Here is a 26,097-nt window from a genome sequence, read left to right as displayed (position 1 = left end):
GAATTTCTCCCTCCTTCCCCTCTCCCCTTCCCAAAGCCCTCTGGCTACTGCTGAATTGGGATTTGTAGCTGGGCAGAACCAGAGTTTAATGAGATGCTTAATGAGATGCAAGAGTTTAATGAGATGTTCTATAGTACAGAGTGAAGGGTCTGTATGCTTCCAGAGTGAGAGTTAGGGTACAGAGGGGAAGGAGCATTCCTCATGGAGGACGCTTGAAGAATTTCTCTGGCTCATCAGTTTCCTTTTCTTTTGGTAGATCTCTGTGTGGACATTCTGAATAGCTCCAGCCTGGACAACAGGACCTTGCCTGCGAACGCCACCTCCCCAATGATTGAGTTTTGGGAGTACGTGAGTGCTTTCCCTCTGTCCAGGCTCCCCTCTCATCCAAAGACTGCAGCTGTAAGACTGTCTGGGGGAAGGGCTGTGTGTCTCTGTAGGACCAAGTGAGGTGTCACATGTTGGACCTGAACGTGGGGAGCACAATGCACCGAGCTGCCAAGGAGGTCGGCACAGAGCCCGGGGCACAAGGACTAGATACACCCCGAAGGCTGCTTTCAGCATGCCTGCCCAGGGGTGCTCGTGTGCACAGGTGTGTTCCCCTTCTGGTACTGAGGTTCCCAGGTGAGCGTGGCCACAGAGGGAGGCACCAAAAGAAGATGAGAACTTGCTGTAAGCAGGGAGTACTTGTGTTGGGTGTTTCAGGCTACTGTTGGCAGGCAAGCATGAAAGGCTAGGGCAGACTGAACAGGCCTCCACAGTGAAACAGAAAGGGACAAAACTGCCTTTTCCCTTCTTCTGACCATGTCTTGCTTGGTGCCTAAAGGAAGTGGTCCATCAGGCTGCTCAGGCTCATCCCTGGAGAGCAGAGATCTGAGGCGCATGCGTGAGATGCCAGACAGGGGCTCAGGGAGGTTTGGTGATGTGACTGGAGGCAATAAAACACCTCTGAGGGAGAGGTCCTGCAGCAGTGTCCCAGAGAGGGTCATCACGGCAGCCTGGAGAGGTTGAAATGGCTGCTGGCCACACTGGCTGCTGAAATAGCCACACTACCTCTCCACACTCAACTGAGGAAGGTCTCATAAAGAAGAGGGATGCCAGAGGCTCGCTTCAGCAGTATTTTTTCCCCCCGATTTATGGCTCCTAAAGTGCCTCTGAGAGGGTTGAGTGTCCTTTGTTCCTTGCGGCCACCACAAGGGCACATAGGAGATGACATGCGCCCATGGGTGCAGAGTCTGCACAGTGCTGGACCCCCTCTCCTGCCCTATTCTTTGCACATACTATTTAGCGAGAGCTGTGACCCCTCTGAAACGATTGTTCAGGTTTTCTGCAGAGGTTGCAAGGACCAGGGGGCCCTCAGGGACTAGTTTGGAGAAGGGTGTGCAGAGGAATCGTAAGCGTGGGGTTGGGCAGAAGCCCAAAGAAGTCCCAGAAGGGGACTGCATGAGCTGCAGTGCTGAGCTCTTGTGTGGCCCACCTTCATGATGCGGAATCTTCAAGAAATGATGCTGAAGGAAAGGCATGGGAGTCATAAAGGCCATTTATGCTTATATATAGGGTGTCCATAGTGTATGGGGAGTCCAGAGGAAGAATGGTGGCCACGGGGTGATGATGGCATTGGTGGCCTGCTTTGGATTGAGCAGCGTCTGCTGGGCAGCTGCCAGGGTGGGGAAGCAATGGGGAGCAGGTGGTGATTTTGTATTGTGTGGGTCTGACAGGCATAGCGCCATGGGCTTGGAGAGTGGGAGGACTCGGGCCAGCTACAGGACACGGTGGAGCAGCATCAGCAGGAACAACAGAGGGGAGCCCTAGGCAGAGCTGGGGTGATTTGCATGGCTGGGAGCCCTGGGCAGATGTGTTGTGGATAGCCTGTTAAGTCTTTGGATGGGGTAATATGGGAAAGGTCTGTACGGATGAGTGGGGTTTGGGATGTTAATGCTTCTCTCCCTGTCCCTGGACACTGGCAGGAAGCGAGTCCTGGGGCTCACGGATGGTATTCACAAACTGGGCACTGTGCGCTGGGAGCTGGCTCTGTGTCTCCTGCTGGCGTGGATCATCTGCTACTTCTGCATCTGGAAAGGGGTCAAGTCCACAGGCAAAGTAGGAACAGAGATTGTCCTCCTGGTCCATAAGCCTCCTTGTACCCATCTTACATTTCTTCCCCAATCTCTTTTTCCTCTTCATGAAGTAGAGGCAGGAGACACACAGCACCAAAGTAAAACCTAAAACCTGGTGGGGCCAGACTGATGTACACCGTTTATGTTTGACCCATAAGAGGAAGAATAAAAGAGTAGGTCAAACAAGGAGAGGAGAACAGGGAAAGACCTGGGAACTGAGGGGACTCTTGGGTCACATTTTTCCTTGCAGATACCTACAGTGGCTGATGGATACTCCCCAAGTGCTCCCAAGGATAATCCCCTTAGGAATCATCCACTCACCAGTGTGTTGTCCTGGTGTGGCTTGCCAGTGTTTTTAACAAGATCCTCTGCAAACCTCCTATCCCTGGCAATAATTAAACACTTGAGCAAAATAGACAAGCTGCTGCCTGTAACCAGCTCAGTGAATAGATGATGAATCTCTCATGCTTATTTATCACGCAAAATACTTGGGGTGGGAGAGTTGTCTTTGTGCTCTCCTTTGTACTCTCCCTGGCTCTGTGGTTTTTGGCTCAGTGGGTCACTTTCTGCATTTTGCTAGTGAGGCTGGAGCCGATGCTCCCTCCTGGTGTTGATCCCATAGATCAGGTGGACCGGTTATCCTTCTGGAGTGAATGAGTGTGTGATGCCTTGGGGTGGGTGTTAGGGATGCTACTATGGCCTTGACTTGTTCAAGACCTACTTCCTTCCTGAAGCTGCAATGAGATGGGTGGGTCATTAATGATGGTTGGGTCTTGTGGGTGTCCAGGGGATGTCCCAGTAGCAAAGGGAAGGGAACCATTTTCTGCAACAGACTTCTTCCTTCAAATCACTATCCCTAGTATCGGCAGATGTTCCCTGTAGTACTGGACACCTATGTTTCAGTGTCACATCCCATCTCCCACCCTAAAACCGCACTGGGCACCCATTTTAACAGAGCAAGACAATAGCTTGTTCTGCTCACTAGGTTTCTCCCAGTCTTTGCTGATGACTCTGGCTCTTGCTGGTGCTGACCTGCTGTCCACCGTTTCTCAAGAAGGGAAAGCCAGACTCCACACCTACAGGGAGAGGCGATGATCCATGTTTTAAATCTTAAATCTCTGATGGTCCCTGGTTTGCATACCACAGTGCCATTTTCACAAGAGCTATCATTCTGATCTTGGGAGATTGGATGTGAGAGGCTGCTTGATCTGCACGGAACTGTAATTAAGCCATCCCAGGTTCCCTTCAGCTCTCAGCCCTCTCCACCGAGTCTCTCCTTTGCCTGCTGCTGCCCCAGCGTGCAAAGCTTGCCTGCACAAGGAGAAAGCTGAAGAAGTTCAGTCAGGCTGGTTGGGCTGATTGGGTTTAGCAAAGTCAGACTAGATGGTGAGAGGAAACAGTGAGTGCAGGTAGTAGCTGGAATGGCTTTCCTGGGACCACAGAAGATTTTTCCATCACGAGTTTTAGGATACACGGCTTACTTTTTACCAGCTAGATGTTGTGGACATGGTGCAGCAATATAGGGTAGGTTTTTCTGTCCTGAGATGTACCACAGGTCAGACAGGCCGGTTGTCTTCTCTGCAGATAGTAATTTTGAGTTTTACAGGGGCACTGTTAAAAAAAAATCAGCTCCTTCCTTCTTTTTCCTCACTGACTACATATTAGGATAAGCAGTAGGGACGTCCCAGGAATTCTGAGTAGGTGCATAATTTTGTTCAACAGTTGCAGAGTAAACAGGATGCTGTGCTTGACTGAAAGGCTGCTCTAATCAGATAACCCTGCCAGACCCTTGTGTTTATGATTCTGTGATTTAAGGAGTCCAAACTTAAAGAAACAATAGAGCGACCTCAGGAAAGTAATTTCAAATAACTCTGTGAAGACTCATTTTTTTTAAAAGCCTTTTTCTTTTATTCATTTTGCCCACTCTTGTGCTCTTTCCATGCTTCCTTTCCTTATGCATTCAGGTGATGTGTATAAATGTTCCCCAGAAGTGATTTCTGAAGGTAGATTTTAGTACTTGTGCCAAAAGTGCTCTCATTCTCATTTAATCGGGGAACAGCAAAAGTGCCACAAACTGTGACTTATTCAACCAATTACCACTAAGCAGAAAAAATGTCATTTTAGGCCCCCCACTGTGAATCCATAGAGTAAACAAGCCTTCACATTACTTGGATGAATTTTAATAATGAATAAATATTAGGAAGTTGCAACTTGCTCACGGATATTTTGCAAATAGAAAAAAAAAATGTTACGTTAGGCAATGGATTAGAGATGATTAATTCTACTGTAATATCTATTTACATCACACACAAGAAGAAGTGAAAAGAAGGTTTTACAAAAATAATGGTCTACATTTTCTTTAAAGGCTTTGAGGAGCCCCCATTTTTTGCCTGTGAGCTCAGAGGCATTGAAGGGATGAGAGAGCCACATGAACACCTCTGGAAATGGGACCCCTCAGAGGTGTCTCAAATTGAGCAGCAAAAGTTGCTATTTAATTTGGAAAACTCTTGCTGGGAATAAGGCCATTTTAATAACTCCTCATTAAAACTCGGCGACAGGATGAGACATGGGTTTCTTTTGCAGCTCTAGAAAGATGAAGGGAACAGCTTGACAGCAGGGAAATTACACTGACTGGAAAGAGAAAATAAAGCAGAGCAACCAGTGGCAGAGTCTTGGGTGAGGAACAAAATGTAGATTAACTAAATCACCAGTGAGATGTGACCTTGATTAATTTCTTCCCCACCTCTTCTACACTAGCAGTAGCAGCTATAGCCAACAGCAGAGTCCAGGGACATTTGCTGGGGTGGGGGCCTGCAGATGAGATGAGACGGGATGATGCCTGCATCATCCTGCTTGACCCTCTCTCCTCGTTTCCCTGCACCCACAGGTCGTTTACTTCACTGCCACCTTTCCGTATGTGATGCTTATCATCCTGCTGGTGCGAGGAGTCACGCTGCCAGGTGCTGCCGAGGGGATCATCTTCTACCTGAAGCCAGACATTTCCAGGCTGGCGGACCCGCAGGTGGGTGGGGGTCAGGCAAGTGCTGGCCACAGGAAGGTTTCTAGTGCCCTGGCCCTTGGACCTGCTGCTAGCTGAGGATCTAGCTGTCTTCTCTGAAAGGAGATTGGTGAACCAGTGAGACCTCCTTAAAAGAGCTGAGAGAGGTCTAGTCCCCCTGCACAGCACAGCCCTTTTGCTTGTGCGTCTGCAGCATATGGGTCATTTCCACTCATGGGCTCAGCAAAACCAGAAAAGTATATGAAATATTCAGCATGTAACAGATGGTTTTGCTGGGTCTTAAATGCAAATAATTAAGGAAGGGGGGGAAATGATCTACCACTTTTCATTTTTTCTGGCCTGGTTAGCACTTTGTTTGGCTCCAGTATGGCCCTCCCAGTGAGCACAGGGCCCCTGTGCTTGCGGAGACTGAATGCACGCAGGTAACGTGGGCTCTGCAGCAGGTTCGCTTCACCCTTCGGGGCTGGTCCCACACACCTGGGTCAGGGGCTGGCTAAAGGGAGGACGTCATCCCCTGCCACCACTCACTGGAGCTCGTGGAAACCCTGCCCTGGCAGGGAAGATGCTGTGTACCCGGGGAGGGCCAGTCCAGATTAGGACAGAGGGTGCAGCCAAACCCAGGACCTGCAAGGTAGCGCAAGCTGACAGGAATACCCTTGGGAGCTGCAAAGGGCGGGCAGCAGGACCCCCTACAGAAGGATCACCCTGGGGTATCAGCTCTGGCACCTTTCTTGTAGCAGCAGGTTGCTTCTCTTCCCCATGTGGACTCAGCAATGCTGTGCAGGCTGCCTCCACCATCCCAGGGAGGTGTTAATGCAGACCCCCCTCAGAAGAGCATTTAAATGACACTGCTGCTAATTATTCCACTGCTGAATCTTTTCGTGGAGGCAGCCAAGCAATATGCTTAGCTCACAGTCTCAGCTTACCTCGTGCATCTTCCCAGATGGCCAAAGCCCCAACTGCTCCCAAACCAGCTGCCAGACACACTGTCTTCCCCCAAAAGGCTTTCAGATGCAATTATGTGTTGTCAATACAAAATCTGTGGTGCGCTGAACTCAAAGAGCCAGCTGAACATAAATGGCATTTTAATACCAAAATAAAAAACACGGGGTGGCTGGGGCTGACTGTGTTTTATTCATGGTCAGAGCTTATTCGCTGAAAACCTTCCTATCTTTCACAGCCTACCTAAAGCTGACATGGTCTTTCCAGGCTGCTGCAACCCAGCATAGCAGGAGTGAGAGATCCTGCTACTGCGTTTAGGCAGAATGTGGGGCTTTGGTGTAAAGCTGGACGTGCGCTGTGCCCGTGCCTGAAGGGTTCCCATGTACATGCCTGTCTGTGAGAGATCCGTGTGAATGTAAGCAGCAATGCCTGGTCTGGGATTTTTTGAAGGCTGCCAAATTGCAGCTGCCTGGATGTTTGCAGCTGGGGGCTGATTAGGGGAAAAAGAAACTGAGGAGAGGGAACACACAGACAAACGGAAAGGTGTGCTGTTTTCCTGCCTGCCTGTAGTTCAGCCCACAACACACGGAGTGAAGGGACTTCTCCACGGGGGAGAGGGCTGGAGCAGCGGTGAACAAGCCCACTCAGCTTTTCCCGTGCAATGCCAGAGCAAAGGGGAACCTGGGTGCACGACACCCCGCTGGCCTGAAATCTCTCAGCCGAGCAATTTTCTGCCCTTCACCTGCACCGCAGCCTCAGAGATGTGGGAAACTAGATTGAGGAGCAGGGAGGGGGTGTACATTGATCATGCAAAGGACTCGCTGGCCCTCGTTTGGGATGACTCACCACCAGCTCTGTAAACCCTGAGCCACGTAGGGACCACAGACATCTGCAGTGCTAACTTCAGCCGGAGCTGTGCTATCAGGGATGCCGTCTCCACCCAGAATGCAAAGGTGCGGGATGGAGAAGTGGTGTCACCTTGAGTGGGATATGAAAATATGATCCCTCCCAGGAGACTTTTCCTAGAGGACTTTCAGTCCTATAGCTCAGTTTTCCCAGAGAGGTATCCCAGTTTCTACATCCACTGAGCCCCTCTCTGTTTCATGGGGTTTGTTCTGCACGGATGGAGGGGTTATTGTTAGACAGGGCACAGCCATTTTTTTATTTTGTTGCCAGGTCTGGAGACCACTGACCTTCTCTCTTCCAGGTCTGGATGGATGCAAGCACTCAGATCTTCTTCTCTTACGCCATCTGCCAGGGGTGCCTGACAGCTCTGGGCAGCTACAACAGATATACCAACAACTGTTACAGGTAAAAGTAGCCTGGACTCCTTGTATCCTTCCGGAAATCTGCTCAGAGACAAACAACACAGAGCTGCATCTGAGGCAAGCTCCGTCCCCTTGGGTCATGCTGCTTTGACTAACAAGCTTCTCACAGTGTGGAAGCTGCAGAGGACTCGGCATAGGGATGGAGAGTGGCTGAGGGAACACACGAGTTCCAGAAAATGGCTTTAGTAGTGCTCTCCCACATGAGTTAGCTTGGAAACGGGAGAGACTGGTGGAGGGGGAGGAATGAAAATGGAGAGTGTCTCCAGCCACTGTGGAGACACCATGGGCTATTTTGACAGGGTGAGTGAGCAGGGGTGGCACGGCCAGCTCTGCTGTCACTTGCTAGGCAGGGGAGATGGCACAAAGATGATGGCTGGGCACCCTGTCTCCAGCGCTTTACTACCATCAGGGCAATGTAGTGCCAGTGACATTCTGATCCTATCAAGAAGATTAATCAAGTCTGTCTGGCCTCCTTCTTAACTTCGGATTACAAATCTATTTTATTCATGGCCTGATATGGAGCTCAGTGAAGCCATCAGGACCATTTCTGACACCTTCCACAGAGCATCGAGGAGCAGGGCCTTTGTTGTTCCTTCATGTATTGCTCCAGTGCGGATGGGAAAATGTAATGGTACTTGGGAGACATCAATCATCTCTCCTCTTTTTCTGTCCTCCAGTAGGTGCTGCAACGGTTGTTGGTCAGGCAATTAATACTTTCCCCTGTCTCTCCCAAAATGTATCTGTCACCAATGGGGCGGTGTGCTGACACCTTCCTCTAATGCCTAAGGTGCCTGGAACTGGCAGCTTAGCTCTGGGTGACCCAAATGTGCTGCGTGTCCACACTGCTACAGAGCAGCTGATGCTGTGGGTCAGCTCTGACAGCTGCCCAGGCAGGATCCCGGGGTGTGGGGCTTCCAGCCCAGCCAGCTCAGACTGGTGCCCCGTTTTCACAGGGAGCAAGTGCACAAACATTTCAGGACAAGTGGCATAGCACGTTCCAGCTTCCATCTGGGCGTAGTTAATAAAGATAGTGTAGACACAACCCTTGTCAGGGGAGGATTTTTGTTAACCCGTTAGTCCTTATTTTACCAGACCTGCTGAACCTCTATGTGTTCATGCTTTCAGATGCTCCTCTTTCTTGACTATGTTTACTTTTGCAACGTCTTCCCTTTTCTAATTTGCTGGTTTCCTCATTTTCTCTGTTGTTTTTCTTATTCTCTTGACTCCTGTCAACCTTTTTCTTCCCATGTCCCTATGTATATCATTGTGGCATCCTATTCACAAGCCACTGGTGGTGCCCTGTGTCTCTCTTTGTGCCACGTATAGTCATATTACTCTTGAACAGTGGGGTATAAGGTAGGTAGGCTGATTTTTGGCTCTGTTCTGAGCTTTTTACTTCTGAGGGAGTTCAAGAGCAGCATTGCTGTTCCTTGCTCCATGCTGTCCGACTGGGGAAGCTGAGTACAGACATGATCCCAAGAGAACCCATTCTGCAGCAGGAAACACCAATTTCTCTCTGGTCTCCCCCCTGCAGGGACTGTGTCATGCTCTGCTTCCTGAACAGTGCCACCAGCTTCGTTGCTGGCTTTGCCATTTTCTCTGTGCTGGGCTTCATGGCTCGAGAGCAGGGTGTACCCATTGCAGAAGTGGCTGAATCAGGTAGGTTTTTCCAGGAGGCTTCAGAGCCAAGGCAAAACAGAAAGCCTGAAGGGAAGGGGACTTTTCTGATGTGAAGCCCAGGATGTTATCTTCATCCTGTATTGCTATGGGTGTCTGCAGCGAGGTCTGCAGGACCAGTGTTCCCCAACACAGCTTTCAGCCCAGTGTGGGCAAGGAGCCGTGGTGATATGAGCTGACAGTCAGCAGTATGTGAGCTCACACTGTGTTGCAGGGTGGTGGTGATAGGCGGTGGTGTTGGGGGCACACATGGTCATCCTGTGGTCTGCTGGCAGGTCCTGGCCTGGCTTTCATCGCATATCCAGCGGCAGTGACGATGATGCCTGTGTCTCAGCTCTGGTCCTGCCTCTTCTTCCTCATGTTGATCTTCTTGGGACTGGACAGCCAGGTACAGCAAATGCCCCCTCCTTGTCTAACACGCAGGTGCCTGTCCCCAGCCTGAGCACTCCCCAAAGCCATGGGAAAGGATAAGGTGGTTATGTGCTTTGCTGGTACCTCAAATATGTTCTCCACATTGTCCACAGCACTTTCACGTTGTGGGAGCTCAGAGCCAGGGCCGATGGGAGGCCAGTGGTTATGTGTGCTGGCATCTCTGTTCAGCGTCCTTCTCCCTGTGTGTACATGAGGGTGTCCCAGCTACATCCCCTCCCACCTCTGTGCCAGCACCAAAACCATGCACCCTGTGGAGTGAGGCCTGGCACAGAGCAGGGCAGTGTGGGAAGGAGAATTCAGCTGTTTTCTCCCAGCTGCATCTCATCAGAGCAATCCCTGTGTGCTCCCCCCAATGGTGTGCCCATCTCTTACCCTCCCACACCCCTGTTATGCCAGAAGCAAAACCCAGCAGAGCACCCTGCAGAACAGAGTGTGCAACCCTGGAGTGCTGGCATGAGGAGAGCAGGGAATGTCCTGGCATGCCTGCCAGGCAGGGTCCTCTGCTCAGGCTCCGCTTTGCAGCACCTCAGCCCCTGTACCTGGAGAAAGAGGTCTCTTTCCTCTGTTTCTCTGAGTCGAGGTCCCCTCCTGCCTCATCTCGCTTATGGCTCTGCTTCATGCTGTCTGGGCTGTCCTAGCAGTGGCTGATGTTCTCTTATGTAGCCTATGGGTGATGTGCGCTTTGGGGCCGAGAGCCACGTGGTGATGAGCAGGCAATCCTGCCCCATGATCAGCCCCAAAAGCCAGCAATTCACCTGCAGGACGCCTGGCCACCTGCTCTACTGGGTTGTCCCAGGCAGTCGTGATGTATTTTGCAGCCAGTCCTGCTGTACGAGCGGTGTGTTTGATGTTAGGGCTGAGCTGTGCCCCCACAGTCACCTGGCACCCCTTAGCTTCACGGTGGCAGGGGGAGCTGCCCTCTGTCACAAGGATTCCTTGTGCCATCTCAGGTGCTTTCTCACCCAGCTCGAGGGCACAGTCTGCCCCTTGCCTCCCCATCCCTTGGTTGTTCCTGCTGTGCAACAGCATGCTCTGTTGGGTTTGAGGCAATTCCTTGTACATCTCACAGTTCATCCCCCCAACATGGGGCTGTACTTTTAACCCCTTTGGTCTGCAGCTCTAGAGGAGACCTCACTGATATTTCTGAACTGTCGTCTTCTGCAGTTCGTCTGTGTGGAAAGCATGGTGACAGCTCTTATTGACATGTTCCCGGGAGTGTTTCGGAAGAAGGGGCGTCGGGAGCTGCTGATCCTGGCCATTGCAGTCATATGCTACCTGCTGGGCTTATTGCTGGTCACTGAGGTAAGAAAGGAGTAGCTGGGTTATACAGCCAAGCACCAGAAGCCCTGCTAGACTACTCTGAAGGAGTGGGTAGAAACAACAAGCTTGTCTTTGATGCTGTTATTTATCCTTCATTTCTAATGCATTAGCTGGTGTCTTTCACCACCACTGCTGCTTTTACCCTGTGTGATGCTAATGTACTCGCTGCACAACTGAGCCTTCCAGAGAAATGGTCCCACAGCCCAGGGAGGCTGCCTGATGTGCAGCTTTGTGCAAATACCAGGCCTGGTGGCTAAAACAAGCTGAGCTGCACAAGCAGAAGCTCTTCTAAGGGTAGCGATAGTCTGCTGGCTGCTTTCCACAAGAGGCAGAGCAGCAGGAGGGGGGGCTGGGGGTAAGGGCTGCACCGTAACCCTGCCTGAGCCAGTGGGAAGCCTGTGATTCCCAGGACCAGAAGGAGCAGAGCTGTGTTGGTGCAATGCTATGCGCACAGTGTTTGCCCTGCTCTGCAGCTAATAGCCAAGCACCTCTTCCTGCACAGTGGTGTGCTGTGCTGTGCTGCGCTGTGCGTGCATGCCGCACGCTTGGGCGGGGGTTTTAGCACTCCTCTGTGTTGCCTCCATGTGCTGTGTAGTGACAGCTAATTCCTGCTAAACCTCTTAGGTAGTGCTGAATGATCCTCTAACAGGATCCTGGCTAAGGATTTCCTGAAGGCAGCTCCCACTGTGACCGAGCTTTGAGCGAGACTGCATTAAAGATTCTGATGGCTTTTGCATGCCCTCTTGCATGGAGACATCTACTGCCATCACTGTAGGATGTCACCTCATGTATGGTGGGATGAAGGGGTAACTGCTCTGCTACTCTGGCAGTGTCTAGAGCCCTTCAGCACTATTTGAAAGCATCTGCTTGACTTGTATTAGAGGAGCTTCTTTTTGAGAAAACACATGAAAATATGAGAGGAGTCATCCACTGACCTGTAGAGGTAGCTGATGGCAACTATGCAGAGCTCAGCTCGAAGGCAAAGGCAGCAGGGAAGCCACATGCCTCTGCCATTGCAGGGCTTGGACATTGACCCATATGTAAAGATGGATGTGGCTAAAATGACATATCTGAATGTCCTGATCCTCAGGATCCCAGTTTCTTGGGTGCAAAGTTCTGCAGTGCTATATGGTATTTTGAAATGATGCTGGAAACTGATTTAAACTGATTTAAAACAAGCAAACAAACTGGGTCCTGCTTCTATGGACACAGAAACCAGCCTAGCCCAGCAGTACCATAAAATGGGTATGAAATGCTCTCCTGCCACCAGGCCTGACTGTCTTTTAGGCTCTTCTCCTTCTCCCACCTGCTCTAGGTGCAGTGTTTCTGCTGCTATTCTTCTGCTTGCCTCAGTCATTTTTCCCTCACATGGAGTAGTCCTGCCATGACTCTCTCTTCTCTACCTCTTCAACAGGGCGGGATGTACATCTTCCAGCTCTTTGACTACTATGCTGCCAGTGGCATGTGCCTGCTCTTCCTGGCCATTTTTGAAGTCATCTGTGTAGGATGGGTGTATGGTAAGTGGAGGACAAAAACCTGTGTTGCTCTTTATTAAGGCAAGGATGGGAGTTTGAGAAGTGGGAGTGGATAGAAAAGATGCTTAGGGGGCAAAGAAATGCTGTAATTGCCCTCTTTCTTATCTGGTTTCCACTGTATTTCCTCGCAATGTTTCTTAATTGCTCCACATTTAGAGTAGGAATATTTTTTCCTTCTCTGAAGGTTCCTCATGTTGAACTACCTTGCTGCTCTTCCCATCTGCACACTGAATTCAAAAATCAGCTGTAGAGGAGTGACTACTCTTCTTTGGTCTCTGTTACTGTTGGCTTACATTGTGCCTTCAGTTTAGTACTGCCAGTTAATTTAACACAAAATGCTGGGATGCAGACTTGCTGTGTGTTACTTCTGTGACAATACATGCTTCCTGTTTGCACGGGCTGTGATGGCAGTCCTAAAAGAAATGGGAGGGACTGCTTTGGCTTTCAGTGAAGTCTGTAACTAAACTACTCAGGAGCAGGATTAAACTGAGCTCCACGAACTATCGGAAGGAAACCAACTGCTTGTTAGTCTGTGCAGTAAGAAGAGTATCCTGTGATATCCTATGGGAGGTCTCTTCCCTGCTGAATGGTGCCTGAGCACACAGGCTGCAGTTCATCTCCCGGAAGCTTGTGTCAAGGCTGGTGGTTTTCGGGCAAAGGGTCTGGTTGCGTGTGATGCAGAGCAGCTGCTTTCTCTCCTTAGCTTCATGGAGCTACAGGAGCTCAGTACCTGTAAGGATCATGCAAAGCTATAGCAGATGCCAGTTTAGAGCAGACCCTCAACATCCCACAATCACGCGTGCATCTGCTGGCTCCTAGCTACGCCAAGCAATGTGACCATCCTAAACTAAGGAAAAGATTGCAGGTATGAGCAGCATGTTGTGTCTCTTTCAATGGCCAGGAGTGGATGCTCAGGAAGGAGTGTAATAGCAGAAAAGTTAGCAATAATACTTTCTGTGAATATTCTTCCAGCTTCTAACAACTTATTATAGAACCATAGAATGGCTGGAGTTGGAAGGAACATTCAAAGGTCATCTGGTCCACCCCCCTGCCATAGGCAGGGACATCTTTCACTGGATCAGTTAGCTCAAAGCCCTGTCCAACCTGACCTTGGACACTAGCAATGATGGTGCATCCGCAACTTCTCTGGGCAGCCTTTTCCAGTGTCTCAGCACTCTCGTAGTGAAGAACTTCTTCCTTATATCAAATCTAAACCTACCCTCTTTCAGTTCAAAACTGTTACTCCTTGTCCTGTCACTACAAGCCCTAGTAAAAAGTCTCTCTCTGTCTTTCTTACAAGCCCCCTATATATATTGAAAGGCCACAACAAGGTCTCCCTGGAGCCTTATCTTCTCCAGGCTGAACAACCCCAACCCTCTCAGCCTGTCTTCACAGGAGAGGTATTCTAGTCCTCTGATCATTTTCATGGCCCTTCTCTGGACCCACTCTAACAGGTCCATGTCTTTCTTCTGCCGGGGGTCCTGGAGCCAGATGCAATACTCAGCTTGTTGCCCAGGGATTTCCAGCGCCAGAAGTAAAATCTATTTATTTCCCTTCTGTTAATTTTTCCAGTTGACTCAGGTAAGCATTTATCACCCACAAAATGCTGTAGCAAGGAGCTCCATGGCTTGGTCAGGTGTTATGTGAGAAGTCACTCTCTTTTCCTTGTGTTGGATCTGCCACCTGCTAATTTAATTTGGTGCCACCTTTGTCTTATTTTAGAAGAGACAGTGAACAGTCAGTCCCTGTGTGCTGTCTTTGATGCTTACAGTTTTATAGAGGTTGCATTGGCTGTAGTGCAGTTGCTGATGAAGGAGTTATCAGTTTCTCCAAATGCTTTATGTACAGCAGGAGCCAATTGTTAGTCTGGATGGACTCCTCTCTTATTGAAATGGTAGCAGGTCCAGCTGCTTGGACTTGACCTCTGGGGAATGCAAGAGAAGCAGATCTGTAAGAGAGATTTATTCTAGAGAGATGTCCTGCAAAGGAAGCTCACCTGAGAGCTTGCAATACCAGACCCTGGCCAGATTTTGATTTAGACAGAGTTGCCTTCTACCCAGTCCCTGTGGGATTTACTGCGGGATAGAGATTCCTATCCATCTGTGACAGGGGTTGATCATCACCATGCTTGGTTACATTAAACTGAATTATGCTTTAACATATAGAAACCCCCTGCCATTTTTACAGTCACACAGGCCACATGCCTTTTTCAATGACCCATGAAGAGGGGCAATGGCAGACAATGAGCAGCAGGAGAGGTGATGCTGCCCCAGCAGCCTGGAAGGGGGACAGAGCAGCTGGGGACCGTGAAATGGCCCTTTCCATCACCACCATGGGTTAATTTGCCCAATCCACACAGCAGGATTTTACTCTCTTGACATTCTGCTTTGCATCCATTGGGCTGATTCTGGTCTGAAATGTAGTCAGAGGGCCAAGGTGAGGCATCTTAATGGAAAACAATGTGCTGGTGCCGATCAATGTTTTTTTTCCCAGCCTCAGAATTGGCAGGGCTGAGCCTCCTGCTTACACTGTGAAGAATTACAGCATTTTTGCTAAGACAAATACGCGTTCTGAGTTTCTCCTCTCCCAGCACATACGCCAACCACCCACCACTTGGCAGCTTCCCTCTGCTGCCAGGCAGCTGCTCTTGCAAAGACCTGAGGATTTCCTTGCATACAGCTCTCTGCCTGTGAAAGGATCTTGCGGCATCGGACCTGCTGATCACATTCCCTAGAGAGGAGTTCTGGAGGGTTTTGTTTTTTTTTTTTTCTCCCCTTCTCCTCGCTCCCTTCCACTTTGGGACAGGCAGCCCTTATATAAGCAGGCATGGGTTTTGAGCACTGGGATTCACAACATGATGCCACCGAAATGTGCTGCAGGGAGGATATTCTCCAGGCAGTGACAACATGCACATTAGGATCAGCTGTTCCAGGAGAAAGTGAATGCCTCCATCGCTGCAGGAGAGCTGGCACTGAAACCATTTAGAACTGTTTACAAAGCTAAAGCAAACTGATGCCAGTGGGTACCTGGGGGTGGCCCTATGGTGAACCCGTGTTGTGCTGGTGTAAACCTTCCTCTCTCTCTCTCTCTTGCTCACATGCGGCGTGGCTACCACAAGCAGCAGCCTCCTGCCTGGATCCTGCCTGTCGGGCTTGCTCTGGCTGCGTGTGCTTTATCCTCTCGGACTCACTAGCTACAGGCAATCTTACACGCTTATTTATGGACCATAAGGGGCCTGCTCTGTACGCCTGGTACCCAAAGGGTGCACAGTTGTTGCAGTCCCACAATGACTCTGCTGCTGGCATTTTGCACAGGTTTGGCGCAGGTGTTAATGCTGCAGGTTTGAGATAGAAAAGGAGCAGATAGACACAAGCTTAAGACTATGGTATAGAGACAGGGTGATCACCTGTTGAAATACTGTGGATGAAATTTGATATAGATGAATGCAAATAAATGCAGCTTGGGAGAAAAGATTTAAAAGGGAGGGCTTTTTCATAGATTCCAAATGAGCAGATCTGTGAAATTCACTGTTTCTGAGTAGTGTAAAAATAAAATAAAATCTTTGTCCCTTTCGGTTTGGGTATCACTTGCAGTTCACAGAATCACAGAATCCTTAAGGTTGGAAAAGACCTGTAAGATCAAGTCCAACCATCAACCCAACACCACCATGCCCACTAAACCATGTCCCAAAGTGCCACATCTACATGTTTGTTATAAGCTACATAAAATGAGAAGGGCTCCATAAGGACAAGACATAAGGATGTAATCAAATCTCTAGCTGGGTTCATGTGAAATTTATTTCCATGAATCTATGTAGAAAAATTAAATGATTTGTCAGAAAAGCATGCAACAGCTTTGAAGGTATATGGGATTGGTCAGCACAAGAGAAGTGGCATCAGCATGCATGGATAACTGCCCTGTGCCTGCATACCATTCTTCCTTCTCTGGGGATATTGGGGATAACACCAAACATCTTTGTTCATTCCAACAAAAATCTCTTTGGGGAAATCTTTATGCTTTTCTCTGCAGGAGCTTTATCTAATCCTTCTAATCTTCTGGGAAGGAAGGGGGACTGCATGCATTCTCCAGCTTCTAATTTGCTCAAAAAGCCAGTGTTGAGTGATTGAACTGATGACTTCTTAAGCTTGATTGTTTTTTCATCTGCCTGCGAAACGTAGAACGTGTAAAACCTTCTGTTCATATAGTCTCTGAGGATGCTCATGTCAGTCCCCATTGTGTTTCATCACATCACCTACTGACTGCCACGTTGGTTGTGGAAATGTGGGACCTGATGGTTGTACTACAGAAAATAGGAATAAGGACAGGTGGAGGCACGTCATAACTAACAACATAAGTTTGGGGTTGTTTTCTTGGTGGAGGATGGATGTCTGCTGTGTCTTTCTTTTTGTTTGGCACCTTTGTATTTCTTTAATTGCTATGTCTCTTACACTAGATCCTAGATCCAAATTTGCAGTGAAACTTTGGCTTCCACAAAGTTGTTATTATGAATGAATTTATCCATCACATGTCTGACATCACAGTGTGTTTCTGCGGAAGCACTGTATGGTATAAGAGACTGCTATGCTCACATTATAAACTGCAAGTCGCATCATTTATATCTCTCTCCTTTTTTTTTCACCCTGTCGAAGATTTTGGCTTTTTGGCAAAATAGAAGTTTTATATCATCTCCCTTTCATCCCCAGTATATTTTCAGAAATCCTATCTGAAGCCTCATGATATTTACAGCTTGGAAGTTTTAGGGTTCTGTTTTGTGGTGTAGGCTGGGTTCCCACACAAGTCTGCGTGTCTCTTGATATGCCATAGCCTGTTGTCTTTGCTTGAGGCTCCTTGTTAACTTGCCAACTCAAGATGGGAACCATGAGGTGTTCAAAGAACCTGCCCTCCCCAGCCTAAATACTTCAAAAAGCTGGGTTTAAAAGAGCTTTCTGGCAAACATTAGTCATGGGATATAGAAAATAATGCAAAGAATTACAAAAAAAGAAAAGCACACATAATGTGCTTTGGTAGAATTTATGTATTTAAAGGAAACTTAATGTGACAATTTAATTCTAAGACATAAAAAACACAAACCAAAATAAAACTCACCAAACCCCAAACACTCGCAAGTGTGGCCAGTCCTCTAGGCATATATTTTGCCCAGCCCAGCCTTCTGCTGTTAAGATGCAAGAAAGCAAGGTCTCATCATGCTTGCAGGTGGGAACTGTGGCATGACCTTGAGTTCACAGCAGGATGAACACCCCTAAAGGCAGAGCTCTTCTTTATCAGCTAAGCACTGTGATTAAACTTCAATAAGACAAATATGGTATTATTTCATCCCAGAGATGCTTAATTGGTAACACTTTCTATGGACAGTCTGGCTCCATTTTTTTGTCTAATACTGTTACTCTATTTTACCTGAGGCAGTCTGATACAGTACCTCTGGTTAGCTGTAGTTAGGAAGAGGTGGGGGCATCTTATGAATGACTTTTTGAATCTTCTTCATTTTGCATCTCTTTTTGGCCAGCATTAGGCTCTTGTTCCTTGAAGACATCTTAGAGCTTACTACAAGGTCTGCTGAAGTCCATCTGCATTATGCCGTCTCCTCTATATACCATTGCATACATTTGCTCTTTGTGCTTCGGGTTGGGAAGAGTCAATGGATAGGGTCTGGCCAGTGGCAGGACTTTTAGATGATCTTCAGAGGTATATCCCACTCTGGTGCACCATGAGATTCAGGTGGGTCCTGCATAGTGTGAACAACGTAACCTAGTAAGTGAAACTAATGAGAGGAGAAGGAGGAGATCAGGCACCCTGTGGGTGGGACAGCTCCCATTGGACGGTACAGCAGCACTTGCAGATGGAAGATTTGGTTTCCAGCAGAGTTTGGGTTGCCAGGTCTTCTGGGTTTATGCCAAAAAGAAAATATTCTGTGGAAAGCAGGCTCTTGATGACAGGGGAAATGCCCAGCTCAGTGGGGATTCTTGACATGAATTCCCTGGTGTGCCGATTTGGTTACAGAGAGAGGGTTTTGTTTGGTGTCCCCAACTCTCTTTGTTCCTTTTAGCACTCTGGGCTCACGCAATCCCATGTTCTCAACCTGCAAGAGCTTTCTCTTGCTGACCTATACTCTAGGCACCCCTCCTTGCCTCGTACCAACCCTTACCAGCTCCTATCGGCACATGGGCTGCATCCTCTCACTTATGGCTGCTGCTGTCTGAGGGACAGGGCACTTCTGTGTCAGCTGTTCTGATAACTTATGGCTGAACTTAAAAGCCTCTATCTGTGTTTAGCCACAGATGGGTCTTTTCAATGCCAGAAAACCCCTTTTCCTACTGCTATATTACTAGAATAGTCGGGTTTTTGCCAGGAGTAAACACTGAGGATAAGACAGTTGGATCTGAAAAGAAAGTTGGATCTGATGTGAATAGTGGTTGAAGGAAACAACAATGATCTGACCTCTGACTTTGTCTCTGTGCCGGCTGGTGGCCAAGGTGCCAACCGCTTCTATGACAACATTGAGGACATGATTGGTTTCCGACCATGGCCCTTGATCAAGATATGCTGGTTGGTGTTCACCCCGGGTCTGTGTTTGGTAAGTGCAATTATGACAACATGGCATATTATTCTGGGTCCCTGGGTTCTCAGTAGAAAAGGTTGATTTGTCTTCAAGATGCTGCTGTAATTTTTTCAAACTCCTATGGAGAAACAGAAGCTTGTCCATAGCTGAGGCGGCAATTTATTTCCTTTGTAAAGACTTATCTTTTGCCTGGAAAATTAATTGAGCCTGAAAAGCCACTTGTTTACTGTGAAGGCAAAGAGAAATGTATCCTCAAAGCCTGGAGAGGTTTGGTCAAATTACTTTTGAATAGAAGACCAGTGAGAATTACCCTGTTCTGAAATACTTGCTTCAGCCTGTGTTCCTGTGACCTCCTATGGTTCAGAAATATCTTTCCACGGCCATTTGCTTTCTATGTTATTAAATGTCTTTCAAAACTTATGTGACAACTGTGTTTAAAGAAAATGCACCCTAAGTCAGGCAAGTTCTTGCCTGTTTTGAGTTTATGTCCAGTCTTGCCCCACTGACTTTTACATGATTTCTGAGCCAAATTCTGCTCCTGCATCTGATGTTGAGAGTTGTTTTCTTTGACCTCAGTGGGAACACAGATGGGATCTATAGCTACAGCTTACAAAAGATTTCTAGTCCTTTGTCCTTGGGCTCCAGCAGGAGTTGAATATCTGGGAAATTTTCAAAGCAAGCCTGATCTAGCCCAAATAATCTGAGAGTTCTGTGGCTAGAGAGCCCCAAGAGGGGTAAATCTGTGCCCAAATGGTACTTTGGGAGGGCTTCTGCCAGGGACAACAACAATTCCTACTTTGATATGAATAAATGGCTGTCTCAATGTTGCTGGACCCTCAAAGCTGCTGCCAACTTTGCTTAGGTTAAGAAGCTTAAGAAGCCTGAAGGCTGTACATTGCAGAGAAGCCTGGTCTTGGCTCTGAGATAACTCCTTGTGTGATCAGCACGCACTAAGCTCTGCCTTGCTGCAGCTAGCAAGGTCCATGCTAGCTCATGCAAGACGTCACACCCATTGCCACCCAGCCGGTGCTTGCAGGGTGGCCAGGCTGTCTGGCTTTGCTGCTCCCTTTGCTCTGGCTACCTCTGTTTTCTGCTCCTCAGGCCGTCTTCCTGTTTTCCCTGATCAAGTACACACCCTTGAAATACAACAATTCCTACGTGTACCCGCCCTGGGGCTACGTGGTGGGCTGGCTGATGGCACTCTCCTCCATGGTCTGCGTTCCTCTCTACGCCATCTTCATCCTCCTGAAAACGAAAGGACCCCTGAAGCAGGTACTGGCATTGTGGTCACTGGGCGAGTTGCTGCTGCTTCCCCCAGATGGGTCATGGGAAGGGCCCCAGGGAAGATGTACCTGGCACATTTCTCCTCTGAGAAGGCAAGAAGGTTGAGAGTGGCCCTTCCCCAGAATGCCCTGTAGCTCTTGCTGGCAATTTGGAAGGCTTGGAGAGTCTGAGCACAGCTTCCAGGGTGATGATCAAATGTCCAGCGTCTCCCATGAGACGCGGCACCACCATGCTCAGTGCAGTATGTAGACATATGCAGAGTGTCTCTAACACTGGCTCCACTGGATGGCATAGGACTTCCTCAGCGTGGGCTACCCGAGGCCACAGGCTGATTGGTTTGGTTTATGGTTCAGGTGGTCCTGCTGGCCATGTAAGTAAAGATGGCATGCCACCACCTTTGCCTCCTCTTTCGTTACTGACTAGTGCTGGTGCAAACCAGGTGCAAAAACAGGATGTGTTTTTCCTTTACTTCTTGTCCCTTGCCCCTTCTCCACTTTTAGTCCTGGGTCAGGACCATGTTATTTCCTCTGAAGAAATAACACGTGGCTATTAAAGAGGACATGCTCACAGAGCTGTAAAGGTCTACCCCGTGCCATGCCCAAGCCTGTTCTCTTTCACTGTAGACATCTTGCCCTAGGAAGAAGTGTGTCTAGGAAGATGGTGTCATAGAGATGACACCCCACCTGACCCATGAATAAACACCTGAGTGATGCACAGCGCGTATACATTTCTGCACAATTTCTCTTCTGGTTCTTCCCCATGCTCACTAACTGTAGGCTCATCTGCAGCTGGTTGGAGTGGGGAGCAGGTGAGCAGCGGATGGGAGCATCCCTGTGGCTGTGGTGTAGGTGTGGCAGTCACGTTGTGGGGTCACGGGGAGGAGTAACCTGCACTGCCAACACAGCCAGAGACAGGCTGGGTGAAGGATGTCCTCGTTGGCTCCATTGCCTCAGGGAAAGTGAATCTGTGGGGCTCTTATTTGCTGGCTGGGAGATTTGACTTAATAGGGAGTGACAGGAGTTGTGACAGAGCTGGCTAATGCCCATCTCAGGCTCAGGAGACGATACAGTGCAATGCCCAGACAGGAACAGTAGAGATGAAAGTCTTCAGTGACACAGTGAGAGGGGCATAAGCCATGCAGGTAGGGAGGTGGAGAATCACACACAGAATCACAGAATCCTTAAGGTTGGAAAAGACCTGTAAGATCATCAGGTCCAACCATCAACCCAACACCACCATGCCCACTAAACCATGTCCCGCAGTGCCACATCTACACGTTTACACGGTTTTTTGAACACAGTTCAAAAGGATAAAGGCTTTGAAGTACCATGCTATGAAATAATTCCTGTTTAGCTGCCTTTGGCCCTTGGGCTTCCTGGTTGCCGTTGGCAGCCATGAAGATTTGACAAGGTTGGGAGGGAGCTGTACACCTCCCAATATGAAGAATTCCAGGTGAATCTTGTGCCAAAGTGCTGTGATATGATTTGCTTCAAGTTCAGACCTTGAGTCCTGCCTCTTACAGCCCTCTCCTGTGCTCCAGACCATTTAGCAGTAATGCATCTGTCCTTTCGCATGGCTGGTTTGAAGAGTTTGACTGGGTGGCTGACAACATGTCTGACATGCCACAGCTCAGAGGTTTCATATGTCTAAATGAGGACTTGGAGCTGTAAGTGAAGTAATTGTCCAAATGTCCTGCCTGCTAAACAAGCAATATTTCTTACCTGTTGCAAAGTGCTTTGAGCCTTTGGACTGAAATGTTGCTGTGAGTAGTGTTAATGCTTATTTTACAGTACATCCAAGGACTTGATTTGGCCAATTTCAGATTGAGGGTTTTTCTATTACTTGCCCTGGTTTAGATGATATTAGTTGTAATTTCTAGGGACTTCTCAGTTATATTAGTATGAAGAAACTTCCAAGGATGTGCTTTAGGCATGTAGGAAGGAGTCAGCTGCTAAGCCTGGGATGATTCAGAGGAGAATCAAAGCCAACCACACGATACTTCCTGGAATAGTTGCTCCTGTTTGTTTTGAAAACAGGTTTTCTCAAAATATACCTGTTCTCTTTTTCCAGTCACACCCCAGAAATGTAGTGAATTAATATCCTGACACAGATGCTTCCAGGAACAGTGCCTTTCAACTGAATATTGCAAGCCATTCACTGAAAGCAAGTTTGTAATTGGTAATTATGATCAGTCACTGCGATGAACTGATTCCTCTTGTTACACTTGACTGACCAAGAAACATAAATGTTGTTTCCTAATGTGTCTGATTAAGACAGCTCAAGCGCCAAAGACTGAAAACTCACAATGAACTGCTCACAGAGCAGCTGCAGGCCAAGGCTGATTTCAGAAATCATGGGGCAAATACTTTTGAATAAATGAGCAATATCCAGGAATCTGGCAGGCATGTCACAAGGAGTGGAAGCACTGAAATGAATCAAATGAGTCATGGATGAATTGCCTTCTCTGTTTGTGATGTGCTTTGCAATGCAGGAGCATGCACTGGCCTGAACAGCTTGTGATGGAAAAAGTTAGTAATTGTGAAAGTCGGTATTCAGTAGGGAAGTGACACACTGGTCCATGGAGTTGGGCAGGTGGCTGCAGGACACTGTGTGTTACTTGGCTTTGGGAGGAGCCCAGGTGCTCAGGAGAGTGTGTGGTACCAAAGGGACTTAAAAAATGGGATGAGAAAGAGCAGAAATTCACAGCAGCTGTTTCTGCAGGCCAGCAACTTTTGCCCAAAGAGCTCCAAGTTCTTTGCATTTTTTAAGAATAAACTCCCCAAAGCTGACACAACACTAGCATACGTGTGTGTGGAGCAGCCTGCAGCACCCCTGTGTTGCAGAGGACAGGGGGAGTTAAGGGCAGGCAGCTGCCTCGCAACCCCTGCCTGCACCGTCGCAGTCTGCCTGGCTGGAAGAGAGGAGCTGGGATGGCTTGGGGGCAGGAACCAGTCTGCGGAGGGACTGCTTTACCAGGGAAGTGCCACTGAGGTAGGTGTCACTTGCCACCCTGTTTCGGACCGCAGCAGGAGATGCCCAGCACTTTCTGATGGTCAGACCATTTGAAAGGCTCCACAGCTCCCACCAAAGTCAATGGGAAGCATGGCTACTTGGCATAGGGGAAGAAAAAGGGCTTTACAGTGGTTTTTCCATGGCCACAGAAAATGTCTGTGGAGCTAATGGCTAACATCCTTTCTCCCAGAAACATGTCTGTGAGGAGCCCTGTATGTTGGGTGGTCAGTCCACGGCCCAGGTTTGAGCCTAGAGGTGGGATAAGTGTCATTGAGAGCAGTTAAAGCGATCCTGCTCTCCTTCCTCTCCCTTTCACAGCCATGTGTCGGGAGAGGAGCAAGGAGCTGGGAGCATTAGCTCTCTAGATGCCTTTGCCCCCAGCAATGGTTGTGGATCACTATTGAGTGTCCATTTGTTTATCAGCTTAATTAACAGAGACTTCCTCTCCGCAGCGGCTGACACAGCTGATTTCCCCAGCGGAGGATCTGCCGAAGCCAAAGAAGCACGTGGCAGGTCTGTCTGAACTGAAGCGCAAGGGATGGTCCCCTCCGGTCCAGGAGGTGCTCAGCATCACAGAGAGAGAAACCCACTTCTAAGACACAGGGGATGTCTCCTCCATACCCCGGACTGATTAGCTCTCTCCTTCCTGAAGTGGTTTCTTTTCTCTCCTGGGTTCTTCCCTTCTCTCCTTCATGTCTGAGACAGAAGCATCTGGGACACTGTCTCCTTCTAGCCAGGTGGTTGCACCCACCAGGGACGGCATTTCTTTGGAGTCCCTGGGGACAACTCTCCCTGTCAGCAGCTGGGGAGAGAGCAACATGCTTTTGTCAGAAGTGTCCTCCAGTACTGACACCGGTAGGGAAGAGAAAAACAATGTATTAACAAAAAAAGAAAAGAAAAAAAAAAGTGGTCATGTTGGGAGGAGGAAAGGAAACTACAGTGGTGAGAGAGAGCAGAGAATGAAGGTATGCCGGAGCAAAGTTAGGGATGCAAAGGCACAAAACGGTGGGGCATTAGCACAGAGAATAAGTAAGTTGGTTCAGAAGTACGTAAGAAGCTGGAGGATGACAAAGGAAAGTGCATTGCTAGATCACCTCCGTACGAGGGAGAGGGAGCCAGGAACATATCACAGGCAATGATAAAAGGAGGCTGCAGTGTTAGTAGTTTTGGCTTCAGCTGTCACTGAAAGGGAAGAGAGTGACAGCGTGCTCAATGCAATCATAGTTGATGATGGATCTCAAAGCAGTCTCAGAGTGGAAAGGGGGTGAGGACTCGCTCTTGGTCAAAACTACATGGCCCAGTGAAAATGCATCCGAGAGTGAAACAGCTGAATATTTGACAATTCATTCAGAAAATTCATGGAATGCAGGAAAAGTCCCAAAGCAGCTGGTAAAAAAAATGAACTGCAGCACAGCAAGGAGAAATGAGACCCTGGGGACTGCACGCCCACGATTTTAACTGCACTGCTGGGGCATTTTGTAGAGGAATTAATGAAGGAGTTGATGGGCCTGATTCTGTGCTGCGGAGTATCTTTGGGGCGAGGGTGGGAGAAAGATTGTGCTCCCTCGGCTTTGCTGCAGATGACTGCTCAGGGGATGGGGAATACATAATCAAGTGCAATAATCATAAGCTCAGGCAAGATAAAGCAATAATTAATAGGTAAGATGGGTTCATGGGAAGCAGATCATGTCGAATTAAAGGTTTCTCGTTGCCAGGGTAGTCATGAATGTGAGGCAATGGCTGGGAGGGATTGTGTTCGGATGCAGCGTTTGGTGCAGTGTCACACAGCTCTGTCCTGTGGAGGCTGGGGCTGTAAAACTCCCTGGCAAAACCTGCTTGAATGCCTATCAGAATTTCACAGTTAAAACCACAGGAAAAAACAGTGGCAGGATCCCCGCAGGAGCTTTGCCGTGGTTAAGGGCATACGCACCAGTGCATGGCTGTATTGCAATAATGGCACATCAAACCACACCAGCGAATGGCCATTAAAAAGAATCAGAGATGCCACAGGCTCCTTTCCCTTGTTCCCTGTTCCAAGTAATTGCTTTTCCCTGTGCTACATGGAGATAAACCACCAGCACTGAAAGTAAGCGGGAAAATCGGACCTCATCTGTGCAATGAGGTACCTATTCCAATTGCTATGGGAACCTTATCTTTTGCAGTTTCCTGTGAGTTTAACTGGTGAATTAGCATAGGGCAATCTTTCCCCATTTAATTTCCTTTCCTTTAAAAACTAAAAACTGTTGGTGAAATGAACACTGAAAGTCAAGTATCAAAATTTGTACCTCTCTGGGACATGATTGTTTGATTGGAGATGATTTACTGTAAAAGGTAGAGATAGCTGGCAAACCTCATTCTTGTTCCCTGCAAAGGACCGCAGCACCACATAAGATAGCATTTATTTCATTTTTATTTTTTAAAGAGCTGGACGTCACGTTGCAGCAATAGTTGTGGGAAAAGCTTAACATCCAGAGGCTTGCAGTCAGGCCTCATGGTAAGTATTTTGGTGTTTTTTTCCTCTCCCTGCCAGCAGTGTTGCTCACGATTTGGTGAGGGGAGCAGCTCCCTGCAGTGGATCTCTACATGCTGCCAGAGCAAAACCCAGTGGCTGCCACAAAGGAGCAGCAGTGCCGGGGTGGCACTGCCGGATCAGCTGGAGGAATCACCAGCCCTGGGGGGTGGTGGTGGTGGTGGGGGGTGCCGGCTGTCTGCTGGGTGCTTGCTCTGCGGCTGCCTTCCCCGCGCTCCGACCTGCAGCAGGGCTGTGCGCGAGAGGTTTGATTTCAGGCATGGGCTGCAGCTGCTCTGGCAGTACCCGTGGTCAAAATGGTGGTATTGGTTTTGAGAAAGAAACCTG

General features: G+C 48.6%; 1 protein-coding gene across 1 annotated transcript in view; it reads left to right on the top strand.

Moving 5' to 3' along the window:
* Nucleotides 1–23,836, top strand: part of LOC104263962 (sodium- and chloride-dependent betaine transporter) — a 30,858-nt gene extending 7,022 nt beyond the window's left edge. The window contains exons 4-14 of the mRNA XM_059817196.1: nt 257–344; nt 1,965–2,097; nt 5,002–5,136; nt 7,283–7,386; nt 8,938–9,062; nt 9,356–9,468; nt 10,677–10,814; nt 12,247–12,349; nt 18,859–18,959; nt 20,046–20,216; nt 23,693–23,836. Of these exons, the coding sequence (XP_059673179.1) occupies nt 257–344; nt 1,965–2,097; nt 5,002–5,136; nt 7,283–7,386; nt 8,938–9,062; nt 9,356–9,468; nt 10,677–10,814; nt 12,247–12,349; nt 18,859–18,959; nt 20,046–20,216; nt 23,693–23,836 (1,355 nt within the window). The remainder of the gene's footprint in view (nt 1–256; nt 345–1,964; nt 2,098–5,001; nt 5,137–7,282; nt 7,387–8,937; nt 9,063–9,355; nt 9,469–10,676; nt 10,815–12,246; nt 12,350–18,858; nt 18,960–20,045; nt 20,217–23,692) is intronic.
* The last annotated feature ends 2,261 nt before the right edge of the window (nt 23,837–26,097 follow it).

Source organism: Gavia stellata, chromosome 4 (assembly GCF_030936135.1).
Source record: "Gavia stellata isolate bGavSte3 chromosome 4, bGavSte3.hap2, whole genome shotgun sequence".
NCBI lineage: Eukaryota > Metazoa > Chordata > Aves > Gaviiformes > Gaviidae > Gavia > Gavia stellata.
The sequence above is the reverse complement of the archived record's forward strand: the minus strand, read 5'-3'. Positions and strand labels throughout refer to the sequence as shown.